We start from the raw sequence: 18,671 nt of genomic DNA, 5'->3' as shown, positions 1-18,671 counted from the left end.
GTTTTGTTTTGTTTGTTTTGGCCTGAACAGCATACTCAACTTTTTTTTAAAAGATTTTATTTAGTAATTTTAGAGAGAGAGGAAGGGAGGGAGAAAGAGAGGGAGAGAAACATCAATGTGTGGTTGCCTCTCATGCGCCCCCTACTGGGGACCTGGCCCGCATCCTAGGCATGTGCCCTGGCTGGGAATTGAACCAGCGACCCTTTGGTTCACAGGCCTGCACTCAGTCCACTGAGCCACACCAGCCAGGGCAGCATACTCAACATTTTCTTCCTTGACTTAAACGTATTATAGGAATTGTAAGTGTCACTGTGTTGCTTAGATTTTCAATGCCAAAAGTCTAATATTTTCACAAATTAACATGTACCTGATAGACTTTGTCTGATAGATTCTCCACACAAAACCTGCATGTGGCTGTTCATAGCAGTTTCACTGCAATTGTTACAACCTGGTGGGTGTCCTGGGGGATTCCGTCAGCGCACAGAGGGGCTTCACCGCCCTGAACACCCCTGTGCTCACCTCTTGATCCTCCGGCCCAGCCCCAGGCAGCCGCTGGTTTTCCCCGCCCTTTCCGGAAGGTCGTGGGGCTGGAATCACACAGGGTGTGGCCCTCTCTCACTCAGTAATGTGTGTTTACAGTTCCTCCTTACGTATAACACCAAAGGCTGTCCCATCGCCTGGGTGGGCCAGCGTGTTTATCCATTCTGTTGTAGGACATCTCGGTTGCTCCTAAGTTTTAACAGTTATGAATAAGCCTGCTGTAAACATCCATGTTTGTGTTTTGGGGTGGAGAAGGTTTTAACCAAGCAACACAACTGCTGGATCACATTAAAAATGCCTTTAACTTTTGCATAAGTGGATGATGGGTGTGGGCAGCACAGCGTGGCAGGTGCACTTACTTCCACCGACCTGCCCTCTTCAACATGGTTAAAGGGTAAACGTCATGTATATGTTTTACTACAGGAAAGACAGATGTTTAAAAATCACAAGCAGGCGCCTTAAAGAACTTCACTGGAAAATGTAGGTAGGACCTCCATGCACCCACCTGCCCTAGTGAAAAAATTGCTAGTCTAAACTGCCTCAGGATCTTTAATGACACCGCAGAACCTATTTTAGCAATTAGCACACTTAGCATATGGCAGATATTTTAAGACTTTCTCCCTCCCTTCCTTCCTTTCATCCTCACTTGAGGACAAGGACGTGCCTATTGATTTTAGAGCAAGGGGCGGGGGGGAGAGTGAGAAAAATCCACGCGAGAGAGAAACATTGATCACATGCGCCCCAACTGGGGACCAAACCCGCAACCCAGGTATGTACCCTGACTGGGAATCGAACCCACAACCTTCTGGTTTACAGGATGATGCTCCAACCAACTGAGCCACACCAGCTAGGAGAAACTGATTTTAATACGTAGTTGATTGTGTGTAACTGGGTGCTAGATTCTTGCTAAAGCTGCTAAAGCTGCTTATCCTTTAGCTCGGTCATTAGATCCCATATTGAAAACAGCAGGAGGGGAGTCTGGGGCTTCGCTGAGATCCCATCTCAGAGGCTGCTCTCTGACTCAGTGCACCCCGCCCAGCGATGGGGGACCGAGACACCCCAGCTCTTTTGCAGACAGATGTCAAAGAGACAGTGAAGTTTCCAACAGCATTGGGATGAGAATGGTAGAGGCCCTCGGGCACACACCACAATTCCTCCCGGGTAGGCAGGCGTTCTCGGGCATGGTCCCCACTGCGCTGACACCCCCAGAATGAGCCTGGTCACACACGTACGGGGGCTGTCCTGAGAGAGTCCGCCGTGGCCAGCACAACGAGAACGGTCTGCACAGCCTCGGTGTCACCGGCAGCCGAGGAGAGGGGGCTGGAATGCGTGTGTGTGGACAGTGTCGGCTGCGCTGCACTGGTCAGCGGGGGCGGGAGACACCTGTTGAGTGAGCAAGTGTACTGTGTGGCCGTCGCATTCAAGATGACCGAGTGTATGGAACAGGGGTGTCAGACTCATTGTCACCGGGGGCCACATCAGCCTCATGGTCGCCTTCAGAGGGCCGAATGTCATTTCAGGACCGTATGCATGTAACTGCACCTTAGCAGTTAAGCAAGAGCTCGGCGCTGCCGCCGGGGAGAAACAAGGTGTGTTCGGCCAGATAAAACAAGGTGGAGGACCCGCAGGCCTTGTGTCTGCCACCCAGGGTGCAGAGCAACAGACCTGCATCCTCCATGGATGCATGGAGGACTCCATTGCGCAGTCCTCCACGGGAAGGATTCGGCTGACTCAGAAGGCCGCAGCTATGGGCAACCGGTGATCGGCAGCCTCATCACGACAGCGCATCTGCTCATGCGTCACGTCTCATGTGCAGCGTTTTGGTGAAGCATCAAATCGCCCAGGTGACTCAGCCCCCCTACAGCCCACATGTGGTGCCCTGTGAGTTCTGGCTTTTCCCAGAACTAAAATCGCCTTTGAAAGGGAAGAGATTCCAGACTGGAGGTGAGTTTCAGGAAAATACGACAGAGCTGCTGATGGCCATTGGGAGACCTGTGAGGTCCCCAGGTGCCTGCTTTGGAGGGGACCGAGGCGTCACTGTGCACACTGCTGCTTGTACCTGGCATCATCGTCTTCACTAAATGCCTGTTTTTCACCGTCCATGGCTGGTCACTTTCCGGACAGGCCTCGCCAGGAGGCGGCAATCCGTGAGGAGCCCGTCTCAACAGACATCGCCGGCAGCTTAGGAATGTCTTTCTTTTTTTTTAAACTAATTTCCCATCATTGTTAGTAGGCTTCTTCCAGATTTACCAGTTCCTAGACAAAATATATCTTATAAATATGATTTTAACTAGACAGCCATGATTCAGCTAGTTATGTGTTGCCTATTTATTGCGACGTGGTGTTCTTTTCTCTCGGTGGTAGGGTGATGGCATCCTCCCCCACGGGGCAGAGGGAGAAGAACCGTGCGTGCGTGCAGAGAATCGGATCGGGCCCCGGCTCGGCCGCCAATTCGACCTGAGAAAACCCTCGTCTCTCCGATCCCCTTTCGTGCTCATTTGTAAACCTGAATAGCACCTTGTCCTCCTGACACCGCTCTCATTAGCATGACATTGAACATGATGTATGTCAGACCGGGAAACACTGTGAAGTGCAAATGCAAGGTGATGCAGTGTGGAGGTCCTGAGCACTTTGTTCTAATTTGGTTACATTTTAACTGCGAGCCGCGGAAGGCTGCTCTCCTGATACAGACAGACAGCTCACAGAGAGCAAGAGCTACTTTTCTTCAAAGCAAAAATTTTTACGTATAAAGTTGCCTGATTCTGTTTAATATTTTAAATCACTGTCCAAATAAGTAAGGCCATTGTTTTCTATCTATATTTGCAAAGATCTGATTCATGGGCAGGATTTCCTGACAGGCGTTTTTGACACTCAAGTATCACCTACTGCAGTTCATTGGATTTAGTTCATAAAAATCAAAGCGACCCCCTGGCCGACCTGGCTCAGTTGGTTGAGCATCGTCCCATGCACGGAAAGACTGTGGGTTCAATTCCCGGTCAGGGCACTATATAGCTAGGTTGCGGGTTCAGTCCCCACTTGGGGTACATACAGGAGGCAACCAATGGATGTTTCTCTCTCCCTCTCTCCCTAAAATCAATAAACGTGTCATCAGGTGAGGATTAAAACTAAAACCAAACTCTGACAATTTAATTAAATCAGTTGTTTTAACATAAACTGGTATTCCCAGTCTCCTGCGAACTGCTTCACAGGGCAGAAGACCCTGCATACCACCCGGTCATCTTCCTTCCCCTGCCGCTAGGCAATAGCAGAACGTAAAATGTATCATTCTAACCCTTCGAGAGCATACGAGTCATTGGCATTAAGTATGTCCACAGTGTTGGGTGGCCACCACGACCACTGGACTCCCGTGCAGAACGGTTTGGTCATCCCAAGCTGGAACTCTGTTCCCTTGAAACACCCGTCCCCAGTCCCCGCCCCTCCCCTCCCCAGCCCTGGGACTCGGGGTCTCTGCACCGGGCCAGTCCAGGCATGTCACGTGAGTGCGGTCCCACAGGGTCTGCCTGTAGCGTCTGGTCTGTGCCACCGAGCAGGGCTCCAGGGTTCCTGCACACTGTCGCGTATGCTACAATGCCATTCCTCTTTAAGGCTGAATACCAATCATACTCATCGTATCGTATGGACCACACTGTGTTCATCCGCCCGCCGTGGGCTGCCTACCGCCGCTGACGGAGTAGGGGGTTTTCAGGAAGCAAAAATAAGTTATTAATTCAGGATGGGATCAAAAGTATACACGTCATCACTTAAAAACACTGATTCCGCCCTGGCCGGTGTGGCCTAGTTGGTTGGAGCACAATTCCACGAAGCAAAAGGTCACCAGTTCAATTCCCGGTCAGGGCACGTGCCTGGGTTGCAGGTTCAGTCCCCAGCTGGGTCGAGTTTAAGAGGCAACCAATCAGTGTTTCTCCTTCTCTCTTTGTCTCTCCCTTCCCCTGTCTCTAAAAGTAAATAAATAACATCTTTAGAAAAAAACATTCATCCTATCCGTCAGTATCCGGAGTTGCTCATAGTAACCAGTGCTCCCCGGTCTGTAAGCAGAAAGCTCTTCCTTGCGTTGTCACCACACGCACCGTTAGCCGTAACGTAAGACATTGAAGCTTAAAGTGACCAGCACTGTGTCTCCGAATGCTAATGACCTTCTGCTTTTTTTCTGTTTCAGATCCAGACTTTACGTACCTAGGAGGTATTTTAAACCCCATCCCAGGTTTAGTATATTACCTCTTTTTCCTCACGCCGCTTCCCACCGGTCTCCCTTCCCCTTGACCGTGTCCCTCTGTCGCTTGCAGACTGCCAGTTCGAGCTCTCGGGGGCCGACGGGATCGTGCGCTCCAGCCAGGTGGAGCAGGAGGACAAGACGAAGCCCGGCCAGGCGGTGGACTGCATCTGGACCGTCCGGGCCACGCCGAAGGCCAAGGTGCGGCCAGGTGCCGGGTCCCTGCCGAGGGGAACGGGAGACATGATTCGCACTATGCACTTGTTTCGCTTTATGCCGATACTTGCTGATTCTGTGAACTGTCTCACAACTTCTTAAAATTTGTTTTTGTCACGTGATTAGGTACCTCTTGAGATCTCAGCATTGTTACCATGAGATAAGCCTCAGTATACATTTCAGAAGTATCACACGTGCATGAAGGTTCTTATTTTCAGAATTTTAAGGTCTTAAAAACATGTGGGTTCCTAATTAAAGCGTGCAAGTGTGGATCAGGGGGGTCATCCCTGGTCATGGATGCATCTAAGATGTTTTGTGAGGAGAAGGAATATTGGGTCACAAGAAGTCAGAGCGTCTCGTCAAAGGCCTCAGAGTGCATCAGAACCCACATACCGGCGGGTGGTCTGGGTGCCGAGTCCCCGCTCTGCTTGTCTGCACCCCCTGCTAGGCTGCTCCCCCTCAGTCTGCATCCCCCGCTAGTCTGGGCCCCCCGCTCGGCTGCGCACCCCCCCTGGTCTCCGCAGAGCTTCCCCGCAGGGCGTGCAGGGACGGGGTTTCTAAGAAACGGACAGATGGAGACGGGCTGCTCACTGCTCCTGTTTTTTTGCTTTGAATTTATACTTCTAGGAAGTTGACAGAGTTAAAATTATATTTAATATGTACATGTATAAAAACAGAAAAGAGAGGGTAGAGAGGGGGAGCACACCTTTCAGAAATTACGAAAACCCTGTTTACAGTCAGGCTAATGGGACCGAGTAGAAAACGAGAAACACACCTGTGACGAGCGCTGGGCAGTGTCAGGTCAAATGTAACAGATTTGTTTCAAAGCATCCATGAGCTTCCGGCAAAAGACACAATTGTTACTGAACAGAGATGAAGGGCGAGAACTGGAACCTTGAGCGGTAAAACTGACAGCTGCAGTGGCGGGTACAAATGCCCACTGCTGTGTGAGGAGTAGCTGAGGACCCCACAGGGGCAGGGGCGTGCTGTTAACAGCCACACGGAGGCAGGTACAGCGAGGCCCGGGGTTCAGGTGGCCGACACCCCTCATGGTAAACCAGGAGCCCACAGAGGGACGTGGCTGCCGTGAATGTCCGACTGGAAAAATCCTTCCGCTAACACCAGTGCATAGCCAGGGATCTCATCTTCCCGGGCTCGGTCTCCGGGTGGGGGCGTCTGGGGTCTCCCCTACACCTTTGTACCTCCAGCCCGGTCTGCGTTCACGGTTTGAGATAGGAATTCACAGTCCGTGTTCAACCCAGGAGTCCCTGAGCCCCGAAACGAACAAAACGGAGCCGGGCCCACACAACCTTTGAGGCACGTGGCAGAAATAAAAACAAAGTAACTCTCTGTGGAGGCCACGGGGTCGTTGCGGATGGAGCCCCGCTGGGCGGGAGCGCACGCCAGGGGGCAGCCCACCGTGGCGCATGCAGGGCGGACGTGACACTGGGGCGGTGTGCCGGGCCCTAAACTCCCTCCCGGAAGGGTCCCAAGGGGCAAGCGAGGACAATGGCCAGGGGCACTCGAAAAATAACCAACTATAAAAAATAAATAAAAACCAGCTAGAACTCGCGTGCGCGCAGGTGAACAGTGCAGTTACCGACAGGGAGGCGGAGAGCATTACCCAGAATGCACGTTGGGGGTGAGGGCGGTCCAAGGGGAGGGTGTAGAAGGCAGATTATTTTTTCCCGATCAGTCAATAACCGTGCGATTGCTCTCACGAGGGAAAACACGTGCCACGGTGGGGCCTCATGGAGCAGAAAGTCTCTTCTTGCAGACGGAGTTGGGGTTCCTGAGCACGTGGTTCTGGTCTGCCGCTTCTCTGCCGACTGTCCTAACGTAGTTCGACCTCCCGCGCGGACCCCACGGTGGACGGGAAAATTCAGGTCCACGCGTCTCTTGAGCAGCCGTGTTTCTTTTGTCTCCGCCGCAGATTTATCTGAGGTTCCTGGATTACCAGATGGAGCACTCCAACGAGTGCAAGAGGAACTTCGTGGCCGTCTACGACGGAAGCAGCTCCATCGAAAACCTCAAGGCCAAGTTCTGCAGCACGGTGGCCAATGACGTCACGCTCAAAACCGGAGTCGGCGTGATCCGGATGTGGGCGGACGAGGGCAGCCGGCTCAGCAGGTTCCGGATGCTCTTCACCTCCTTCGTGGAGCGTAAGTACCGGCAGACCCCCTCCCCGCCCCCCCCCCCCCCCCCGCCCTGCTGCTCTGACGTCAGTTTCATGTCAGTTCCATCCGCTCGGATACAGTTACGGAGCGTTTCCGCTTGACAAAGCCCACAAGTCCCAGGGTGGAGAAGTAACAGAGTCCTCCTCCCCCTCTTCCTAAGGCGCTGACTGCCGTGGGTAAAGCAGCCACATCCGTGCAGAAATTGCTACCCTCCCTCATCATCCGGCTGTAGACAGTGGGGGGGAGAGCTCTGCGGACGCGAAGAGAGCCTCCCCGGCCTCCCCTCTCCCTGAGCGCCCGGCCCTCCCCACCCCGACAACACCCCCCCCCCCCTCTCTGCAGCGACCTGACACCTGCGTATGTGCTCGTCTCCCTGTTTTTCTCCCGTGAGGGGAAGCGTGTTACACACTGCACGATGGATCCTGGAACGCACTCCACGCGCGTTCCGAGGGGCCCCCCCTTCTTTCCGTCACTGTGCAGAAGCGCGCCGTCTGCATGCTTGTTCCGTCCATCTCCTGCGTCCGGGCACAAAGGTCATTTCCAGTGCTTCGCAATTACAGGCTGGGTCCCAAAGAATAATGTGCGTGTGTGTGTGTATCTTCTCGGAGGTGTGTCCTAAGGAGGACTCCCGGAAGTGGGGGCGCTGCCTCGCCAGGTACATCGTGTGTGGTTTGCTTAGGTGAAGCCCAACGCCGAGTTGGCGTCTTCTTCCGACAGAAGGCTCTACTTTTCTCTGTGTTGAAGACCTGCCCCTTGCTGCAGCCACCTTCATGCACTGTCTCAGCCAGATCTTCCGGAGACCGAGTCGCCTCCGCCTCCCCTGGCGCTTTGGTGGCGTGGAGGTGGCTCTGCCCTCAACCCCCACGAGCCCCTCCGCCGGCTGTGAGCCTTTCTTCCGCAGCCTCCTCGCCTCACTTTGATTCGGCGCTGCACCAGCCCAAATCGCATATGAAAAATTCTTTGATGTTTCCGTTAATACCAAAGTAGATCAAACGAGCATCAAAATGTTCCATAAATTTTTACAAAAGTTCCGGTGTGAAGATCTTCTGACATACCCATCTGAGAGCCTCAGACATTTTACATGCGTCTCATTAACCCAGGCTGGGAAACTACCTCTCTTGCTCCTTCCTCTCTGAGCTGTTTGCAATTGGCGGCCGTTAGGAACCCAGCCGTGGAGCAGCCCCGGGTTCAGCCCAGGTTGATGCAAACGACCCGCCCTGCACCGGAGACTCGCTCCAGCCCGGCCGTGGCAGGCTGCCACCGGGACTGAAATAGGAGCGCGCGGCTCCGGGGACCGAAATAGCACAGCGGCCAGGATGCCTTCGGCGTCCTCCCGAGCTCGGGATGGGGGCGCGCGCCGGGCTCTTCAGGAACAGCGTGGTTTGAGGAAGACGGTTTCTAGGACTTGCACCGTGAAAGCCAGAGAAGGTATTTTTGTCGGGATCGGTCCCTAATGTGATTGCCAGTGACACACGGCTGACAGGCGCCCCGAGGGCTCCGCCGGAGGACAGAGCCGCCTCCCTGCCTCCCTGCCTCCCTGCCTCCTGCATCAAACGTGGAGCTGAAGCGCCAGCACCTCCGCTCTCCCAGGCAGGACCCGCAGGGAAGAGAGGGGGCAGGAACCCCGGGCCCGGGGGTGGGGAGCAGCTCCTCACCGGCTGCTAGCTTCGCTCCTCCTGCCTCTGTCCCTTCGTGCACTTCTCCACTGACGCGTGTCCCCGGCAGCCACGTCGATAGCGGACACCCGGCCGACAGCTGCGCTCGCCCATTGGAAGTCCATGAAGCTTAATCCACTTGTCACGGCAGAGCTGACTCGCACGCCCTCGAGACAGGAGCGGACGGGGTCAGCCCTCAAGACAGGAGCGGACGGGGTCAGCCCTGGAGACAGGAGCGGACGGGGTTGGCGCCACGGTGACCGGGTTCGTGAACGTGCAGGGCGGTGTAAAGAGCTCCCCGGTAAAAGCCGGGCACTCTCCCCTCACTGCTCCATCGGTGGGGGAAACCAAGCAGAAAACCTGTCTTTTTCTTTTTCTTTTTTTTTTTTTTTTTTTCCACTTTCGAAGCTACAAGAGCCACCCAGATGCAGCCACGCAATGGCATTGCGGGTAAACGTGAAGAGCTGATGACAGTTGGACTCAAACAATCAGAATACCTGGAAGCCCCAGGTATAATACCTGGAATTCCAGGTATTATAACGCCCCTCCACCTGGCTTAACCATGGCTCCTCAGTCCTGCGTCCCCGTTTGTGAACGGGAGAAGACAGTGAAATTAGAATTCAGCGTGTGCTCGGAGAGAGCGTGATGCACAGGGTCCGGCAGGGGGAGGCTGGCTTGAGTGCGGTTGGGAGCGTGACACCGTGGGTGTGACCCTGTACAGTTTTCATGGGAACATGTCACCCACAGTGTCATAGGGTGTGCTTGAGTGGGACATTGTCGTGGTACAGAATGACATGCTTATGGTTTGGGCATAAAAGAGGGGCGTTATTTGTGCTGGGCCCTGTGGCATCCTGGTCTGATACAGAAGCAAACAAACCAAAACCCCCCAGCAAACTCCAGCTGCTTCTAGAAGTGAGGAGTTTAAACATCGCTGTGCTCTCCAGCCTGTGATTTCCAACTTGTTCCTCGTGACCATGTAAACTAATCACTGAATTCTGCGGCACACCACAAAATGTGTTTTTGCTGATCTGAGGAAAAAACAGGTACAGTTTTGATTCATTCGCACCAGATGGCTGTGGTTGTGTTGGCTGGCATCGTTTTTTTTATTTGACCGTCTAAGGGAAAAGAGGCCGGTGCCTCTGACTACATAGTCGGGTACTGCGCATTTTACAGATTCTTGCGGTGCACCAGTTGGAAATCGCTGCTCCGGGCCATTTGTCACATGTCAGAATGCTGCCCTGGCTGGGTGGCTCAGTTGGTTAGAGCGCCCTCCCGATACACCAAGGTTGCAGGTTCAGTCCCAGGTCAAGGCCCATGCACGAATCAACCCGTGAGTGTATAAATATGCGGTACAACAAATCAATATTTCTTTCTCCTTTTTTTAAAGTTTTTTTAATTTTATTTATTTATTTTTAGAGAGGGAAGGGAGGGAGAAAGAGAGAGAAAGAGAAACATCAATGTGTGGTTGCTGGGGGCCATGGCCTGCAACCCTGGCATGTGCCCTGACTGGGAATCGAACCTGCGATCCTTTGGTTTGCAGCTGCGCTCAATCCACTGAGCTATGCCAGCCAGGGCCCTTTCTCCTTTCTTCTCTCGCTCTAAAATCAATAAACTAAAAAAAAATTGTCAAGTGCGCACACCCTGTGTGATGTGGTTTTACGATCCCACAGCACAGCTGACGCCGGCGCGCTGGCTGACCTTGCACTTGAAATACCACCCTCCGCCCTCATCGGCTCTCCTGTCCTCCGGCCAGCGGCTTCGACGTAGCCTCCTGATGTAGCTTACCCGGACAGTCTAAGAGATGCGACGTTGACAGGTTGCCCCCTCGGAGTGGGTCACTTGCTACGTCCCCTTTCTCGCACTTGGATTGAGAACTGCAGTGTCAGCCTGATTGGGGTCCTTCAGAGTCTCACCCAATGGTGGTGGCCCCAGGAGCCGGAGGGGGCCTGTAGCCCACCCACTCGTTCGAGAGGCAGCCGAGGCCGGGTCCAGGTGCACTGCTCACATGCAGGCCCGTCTCTCTCGGTTGTGGGTGGGTCGGTAGCTCCACCGGCAGCCTCACAGCGGACCGATCCCTTCCTCCTGGATGGAACGGGTTTTCTGGAAATGCAGGACGTGTTAGGCCGGGGCTGCCTTTCGTTTGATCACGTTCGTGGGAGTCAGTGGTGCGCTGAGTCGGGGAGTTCCGCCACACCCCCGCGGAGGTGGCGGGAGTAAGCTGGCCCAGCTCTCGACTTTGCGGGTTTCTTGCTGGAATCTAGGATTTGCTCCCTCACAGAGGCAAGCACACGCGTCACAGTCCAGAGTGACACACATTTACGCGTGCAAGGAGGGAGCTGCAGGGGGAGGCTCCAGGGGGACAGGAGCACGCAGGAACCCTGACCACGTACGAGAGCTGAGGGGACTCTTCTCTGGGAGGACGACATTTGGGGTGACCCTGGAAGAGGAGTAGGAGGCGGCCATGAGGGGAAGGAAGGAGTCATTTCAGACCAAAAGAGCAGCTGACATCAGTGCGAGAGCACGTGGAACACAAACCACGTACCTTTATTTTTCATTGTCGTTCTGGTACAGTTGCCCCAGATTTCCCCCTCTGCCCTCCTCCACCCGCCTATATACCTTTTTAATTTGAAATTCCAAAGAGTTTTTAATTTTCATTTTGCTCTGATGCTAAAGTCTGTGCAACTTAAAATGCACCACTTCTAAGCACGGGAGTCCCCGGCACCGAGCACAGCCCCCCGCTGTGCCCCCGCAACCCCCCCCCAGCAGGTTCCTCTGCCCACACTGCGCCTCCGACCCGTCAAACGCCCCTCCCTGGCCGCCTCTCACCCGCTCCCGGACAGCCTCCACTCTGTGTCCTCTGGCCGCCTCAGACGAGTGGGATGCGACAGCGTGGGTCCTTCTGTGCGTGGCGTCTTCCACGCAGCACGATGCTGTCCAGGCTCGTCCACACAGGCATCCTGTCAGGGTTTCCTTCCATGCTGGGGTCTGAGTCACACTCCCTCGTGTGTGTGTGTGTGTGTGTGTGTGTGTGCACGGGTATATGCACGTACATGTGCACGCCCCTCAAGGTGGCTGTCTGTCCACCGCCCGCAGTCACGGGGCCGTTCCCACCTGCGGCTCTTGGGAATGGCGCCGCTGTGGCCACGGGGTTCTGGAAGCCCTCGGAGCTCCTGCTGTCAGTCTCCTGGGTGGAGCCCAGGAGGGGGGGTTGCTGGACCATGTGGGGACCGCCGTGCCTCTCTGAGGAACTGCCAGGCCGTTTCCCACAGCGGCTGCACCATCTCACGGCCCCACCGGTGGGGCACAAGGGCTCACGTGCCTCCCCATCCTCTCCAGCATCGTCCTTGCACAGCTTTAAAAGCTGTGCCAGGCTGTGTACTGTGGGAAATGCGTCCATATCACCATGACACTGACAGTGGCCTTTTGGTAGCCAGGGTAAGTAGAAGTGTCCCCGCGTCATCGTCCAGGACCATTGGCCCCTGTCTCCCTGTGTGCCCAGCGCAGAGGGGACTCCGGGGCAGGCCCCTGCGGCAACACAGTGACCCCACGACAGTCAGTGCGAAATGAGTCCACGGGAGCGTGTGGCCGCCCGCGTGCTTCCCGGCCTCAGCAGCGCGGTTCTCTCTCTCTCTCCCCGCAGCGCCCTGCACGGGCAGCTCCTTCTTCTGCCACAGCAGCATGTGCATCAACAGCTCCCTGGTCTGCAACGGCGTGCAGAACTGTGCCTACCCGTGGGACGAGAGCCACTGCAGAGGTGAGGCCCGCCGGCTTGCGGAGCAGACGGAGCTCAGCGGCCCCAGGGGGAGGCGTCACGGGTCCTTGTCTGCCCCTGCGCCGGGATCCCCACTTTGGCAGAAACGGAGACCTGCGTGTTACTATTCTTTGAAATGGATCATAGACCTCTGGATGTGGTAAAAGAAGAAAAAAGAAAAGAAAAATACTTATTCTCAGACTCTGCTTTTTATCGTAAGCGGTTCCATCCAAAGTTCACCATAATATTCTTGCCCTTGTTCTGTTGGTCATTGGTCTTGGGGAGACACCCTATCCTCAGAATTATTTAGAAAGGGGCCTCGAGGATTACTGTTTTTTAAGTTGCATGGAAACACTGTTTAACAAAAATCCATGGATGGATTCGGTCTAACAACATGAAGCAGGCTCCTTGGGAGAACGGCTTGTGTTCAGGTCATAAAGTTGCCTGCGCCTTCTTCCCACGGAGAGTTCTGCAGGGCCAAGTCAGGCCGTGGTGACCATCCGGTGTCCGCACGCTGGCCGCCCAGTCGCTGTGTCAGGGCTCGAGTTTATCTGCCTTTTACTCGTCCTGGGCTTGATAAACGTCTCCTGTGAAAAGGGAATGACTCTGATGCGGCAGACTTAAGGACCAGACCGGGAGTATTTCCGGGAGTCATCCCTTTGTAGCAGTGGCCCCAGGCAGCAGGCCTGGGAGGGCCGGTCTGGGCATCCAGGTCCCCCGTGAGGTCCCCGGAAACACGGGGACGTCCTCACACCTGCCCGAGAGCAGGGGGCCCGTGATGACAGAACAAGGGTGTGCGTTCTGGCATTTTCTCCACGCACGTGTTCTGTTTGCTTTGCTCGCTGCATTCCCCCGTGTCTTCTGGGCAAGGAGCTGAGTGCCCTTCCGTTTCCGCCATCTCTCTCGCTATGGGATGCTTGGGGAGTTTAAGCAGAACTCCTGACGCGGTTATTTCACTTTTCATTTTAAAACCTAAGCGTGCATTGCATTGCTCCTTGGTGTACTTGACCCGCGTGTCTGCCCCGCCCGAGCGGGGACTCGATCCCGAGTCGTCAACGCCTGTGTGTGTGTGTGTGTGTGTGTGTCTCTCTCCCTGCAGAGAAGAAACAGGCGGGCCTCTTCGAGCAGATCACGCGCACGCACGGGACGATCATCGGCGTCACGTCGGGGGTCGTGCTGGTCCTCCTCATCGTGTCCATCTTGGTGCAGGTGAAGCAGCCCCGCAAGAAGGTCCTGGCGTGCAAGAGCGCCTTCAACAAAACGGGCTTCCAGGAGGTGTTCGACCCGCCGCACTACGAGCTGTTCTCGCTGCGGGACAAGGAGCTGGCCGCCGACCTGGCCGACCTGGCGGAGGAGCTGGACGGCTACCACCAGCTGCGCCGCTCGTCCTCCGCCTCGCGCTGCGTGCACGACCACCACTGCGGCGCGCAGGCGCCCGGGGGCGGCGCCGGGGGTGGCGGCAGTGGCGGCGGCGGGGGCGGCAGGGCGAGCAGGACCAACCTGGCGGCCGTGGAGCTGCCGTTCCGGAACGACTTCGCGCAGCCGCAGCCCATGCAGACGTTCAACAGCACCTTCAAGAAGAGCAGCTACTCGTTCAAGCAGGCGCGCGAGTGCCCCGAGCAGGCGCTGGAGGACCGCGTGATGGAGGAGATCCCCTGCGAGATCTACGTGCGCGGCCGAGAGGACGCGGCGCAGGCGTCCATCTCCATCGACTTTTAGCCGCCGGCCGCGGGCGCGCGCGCATGCCCCTGGAGCGCCCCCTGCGTTCCGCTGAGAGCCCTGCTCGCCGGTCACGGCTGCGAGGACTTCCCTTCCCAGCCACCCGCTGCGGTGGTGACGTGTGTATTATCTCAGGCAGTCAACGCGCATTGAACCAACCCAGGGGCGTGCTCCGCTCGGTGAAAGACAGCAGCCTGTGTTGCTCGGTGTCCTGTAAGCGGCGCAGCAGCCAGATGGCACCCGAGGGTCCGGCGACAGGAACCTGCTCTTTTTTTTTTTTTTTTTAATAAGATTTTATTTTAGTTTTAGAGAGGGGAAGGGAAGGAGAAAAGAGAGAAACATCAGTGTGTGGTTGCCTCTCGTGCGCCCCCTACTGGGGAACCTGTCCTGCAACCCAGGCATGTGCTGTGACTGGGAATCGAACCAGTGATCCTTTGGTGGTGCTCCATCCATTGAGCCACACCAGCCAGGGCAGGAACCTGCTTTTGATGGACACCACTCGGTCAATAGTCTGATCCCACAATACGTTTAAAGATAAGATTTTTCTCTATGTTCCTTTTATTTTTTTTCTTTCGATGTCGTGGGTTGCGCAAGCCAGAGATTGTACCATTTCACCCTCTTCCATCGGTGTACGTGGCGTGAGCACCGCGCGAGTCTGCACATCGGCATTTGTTCTAGACTTTGTCAGACACGCGCGTTACCATGGTGAGCCCAATTAAGAGCCGGCGCTGAGCTTCCTCCATCTGTTTCTTCCTGACTAATTTCTAGATTGTTCCCTTCTAATTACTGGACCCTTAGTCTTTATTTTCTGTAAGAAGCAGATGATATGGTGTGATTTATGGCCTGGAAGTCTATATTTGGTCTTAGTTATAGTACAAAATCCCACAGTTCTGGGATGTATGTGCCATTGCCAATTATGACTAAAAACTTGGGGGAAAAAATGAAAACTTCTAGAAATCCTTTGAAATTTCCCGAATCTGGCCACACCCAGGGGCAGCCCATCCATCCCCGTCGGCAAAGTCACACTCGGTACATTCGTGAAGAGGCTGGTGGTTTTGTTCATTCCCAGCGGTTCTCATCAGCAGGCGTGTTCCCCATTATTTTTATGAAAAGATTAGTTAGCTCCCTTTGTGTTCATTTACTTTGTAGCGTACGGTACCCCAGGCTGGCTGGGAGCTTGAGGAAAACTCCCACGAACTTGTAGAAGCCTTTCCGTCACTGCTTGCTTGGGACAATACATTTCTCTAGGTCTTACCAAGAATAACAATTCCCACTTTTTTTTTAATGCACATTTGACCTGCTGGTTTTTATTGATGGCATAGAAACAATAATTTATAAACATGATGGAAAAATTCATTGTGCTTTTTCAGACTTTTGGTATCGTTTGATCCTGGACAAACTTGAGGAGTGACATCAAGATGCGCGCCCTCCGGGACAGATTTCTGGCGGTGTTCCCCATAGCCGATCGGCAGGGAGGGGAGTGGACCCTGTAATTTATTGTAAAGACCTCGGTAATGTGTACATAAGCTCTGTGTGTCCTTTTGTTACTGCATCCGGTTTATGATACAGATTTTCACTGTGTGGTATTTATTGCTCTACATCACTACACAAACCCTCTATTTATGCATTGTTCCATGGTTCTTCAGTCCTGTTCTTTATGGCACTGAGGTTTTAAAGGAATCTGGCTGTTGAATTATAGCCACTTCAGACTTGCCATTCAAGCAGGATACGTTCTCATTTCCTATGTTTTTGTAGTAAATTCTCAATGAATTGAGAAATTGAAATTTCACTGGATTTTGTTGGTTCCTTTAAATAGCACATCTGTGTTTTCTCACATTAGTGGGAGCTGTGACCTTAAGTGATACATATATAATACTCCTTCAAAATGAGTTTTATTATCACCTTTTTTACTTTTTAAAAAGTATAGAATATCCGGAGGCTTGGAAAACGTGCACACGGTGTATATTCATGATCTGAGGATTTTTTTTAGATCAGCATCATTTCTCATGTCAAAAATGCAGCTCGGGGCAGTGGGGAGACGTCATGAATGTGGTGTGCAGTAAATCAACGGGCCAGGGCCAGGTGAGGCAGCTCAGTTCCCTCACAGCTGTGTCCAGCAGGTCTGTCCATAGGTCACCTGTCAGCCACCATCGGGACAACATAGTAAATATTTCATGACAACCCATCTCCCTCCTGATGCTGAAAGGGAAACGAGCATATTTCTGTGTAACATGTAATAATATGCGTTACAAAAACAGCTGTTCTCCACCTTTAACATCTAAGTTAGAGTAGAAAATAATATAGTATGCTGAGCTACATTATCTAGAATCACTGTAACTTTACTTTTGAAGTTTGTATCACGTGTGAAACGGGCAGGAAGAGGCCCACCAAATACCGTCTTTATGGACACATTTCCCATGCAAACAGCACAACACGGCAGGTCAAGTTCAGACAACAGACTCGGCTCTGCATCGTACGGCGGCCGGAACCAACGACAGAAATGGTTTCTGTGTGTCACGACAGCAAACCCGGACACCTGCTGAGGCTGGCCTTCTCTTACTGTAAAGGAGGGGAGGGTCTTTAGCCAGGATGTGGCTTCCTCGGAAGTTACACAAGATGCAGGACGCAGAGAGAGGCCCCGTGGCTGCCCTAGGCCGGCGCAGGCAGGGCGTGGCGCGGTCCACCCCGCGGGGACGGAGCCGAAGAGCCGGTGGCCGCCCGCTGAGCTGGTCTCGGACCGCCCTGTGGCACGTGCCTTCGTTGACCTAGAGGTGGCCACTGGATCTCCGGTGGCGCTCGGTCAGCATCCAGCAGTCCGAGACGGGAAGAGGACAGAACTCATACACATTCGGCATGATTTTGAGCGTAACGTTAACTGTTGTACATAGAGCCTTTTATCTTTGAGGTCAGTGAGAGAACTTTTCCAACCGTTTACTAAAGTAAAAGCCATACATTTTACCAGTGGGAGGTGGGAGCCCGCCATCTCGCGGGAGTTCGTGCACCCTTCACAGAGACCTTGGGGACCAGTGTTAGGCTGCGAGGGGACACGCCAGCCTGGGGGGCACCTTCCACGCAGGAGGACCCGCACCGCAGCTGTATGGGAGCACCTTCAGTCTTCTGTGGCACAGTGGCTCCCGCACGTCCCAGGAAACCTGGCAACGTCCCCCGGCCCCACTGCCATGTCTAAGGTGTTCAGGACCAAAGTGGGAGGCTCCTTTGCTGGGGGTCAAGGTCTCCTTCTGAACGGTCGTCCAGATCCATGGATGTCTCCTGAGCAGGGTGCCCCCTCCCTTCAGGGGCGCGTCACCAGGTGCGCTGGGACGGGAAGGGCCCGCGTGGTTCGGGGAGTGATTCTCGGTCCGAGGCAGCACACGCGTGCACTCGCAGGGTGGCGTGTGCCACGTTGTTTGTGTCGGATTATGTCATGTATCAGAAAGAATGTGTCTCGGGTCCAACTCATCAGACTGGTCAGGGGGAATCTTGAGTTTGGGGGGTTTTCTAAGATCCGAGAAAGAGGATCTGGTCCAAGTTCGTGGCTGAGGAGGCTGGAGCCGGAGAGGAGAGAAGGGGCTCCCTGTCTCGGAGCAAGCCCCCTGGCGCTCCTTCCGCCGTCTCCCCGCTCCCCGTCTTTCAAGTCGGGCAGTCTTAAACAGCGGCCCCGATGGCCCGGGTGAGCTCGTCGTTCTGACTTACAGTGTAAAATTTACCTTGTAACGTTTTCTATCAGATCATCGTGTTTTCCTCTTTTCTCTTGACCTATGGAAACCGTGTCCTTCTACAATGTGTGCAGCCAGGGTTTCTTGGCACCTACAAACGCGGCAAGACAATGACTGTGAATTCTTAATAAAACAATGTTTGTTAACGATCACAGACTCGACTGGAGCGTCAGTGTTTTGCTTTTGCCATCTTTTTTTAAACTTAAAGGAAACAGTGTGTCCTCTGGAAACCCAACGTCTGTGTGGTGCATGTCTTGAGTTTGGAGAATGATTTGAGTTCAGAGCCGTGAGTAACGTTGTCTTTTTCAGTGCCTGGCAAAATCGGTGGTCTGTGGTTTGGGGGCCTCTGCTCGTCCTAGGAAATCCAAGATGCTGGATTTGCCTTTCCTGGGTAACTCTTTGATGTATTCCTGTGATTGGTTTAAGGACAACAAAAGCCCAAGACTGGGCTCAATGACTGGGGTGCATGTCTAGCATGAACTGCCTCGAGTCGGTTTTTTTAAAGAATGGGTTTTCCTTTTAAAGAGGAACTTCCGGGCCACAGGGGAATTCTCACACGCTAATCTTGGACTTGACGCTGCACGGTAAAGAACGTGACCCCGAACCTGAAATAAGGACTCGTGCTTTGATTATGTTGCTGGCCTTGGTTTCCAAAGTCTGGAGAAG

At 54.0% G+C, this 18,671-nt stretch overlaps 1 protein-coding gene across 2 annotated transcripts in view; it reads left to right on the top strand.

The window, feature by feature from the left end:
* Positions 1-18,152, top strand: part of NETO2 (neuropilin and tolloid like 2) — a 31,351-nt gene extending 13,199 nt beyond the window's left edge. The window contains exons 5-9 of one of the 2 annotated variants that reach the window (XM_036013511.1): positions 4,718-4,741; positions 4,845-4,972; positions 6,921-7,149; positions 12,460-12,573; positions 13,670-18,152. In XM_036013511.1, coding sequence (XP_035869404.1) covers positions 4,718-4,741; positions 4,845-4,972; positions 6,921-7,149; positions 12,460-12,573; positions 13,670-14,289 — 1,115 coding nt within the window. In that variant the 3' untranslated portion in view covers positions 14,290-18,152. Of the gene's footprint in view, positions 1-4,717; positions 4,763-4,844; positions 4,973-6,920; positions 7,150-12,459; positions 12,574-13,669 lie in introns of both variants that reach the window. The other variant, XM_036013510.1, reaches the window with a different exon arrangement.
* The last annotated feature ends 519 nt before the right edge of the window (positions 18,153-18,671 follow it).

Source organism: Phyllostomus discolor, chromosome 12, assembly GCF_004126475.2.
Source record: "Phyllostomus discolor isolate MPI-MPIP mPhyDis1 chromosome 12, mPhyDis1.pri.v3, whole genome shotgun sequence".
Taxonomy (NCBI): domain Eukaryota; kingdom Metazoa; phylum Chordata; class Mammalia; order Chiroptera; family Phyllostomidae; genus Phyllostomus; species Phyllostomus discolor.
The sequence above is the reverse complement of the archived record's forward strand: the minus strand, read 5'-3'. Positions and strand labels throughout refer to the sequence as shown.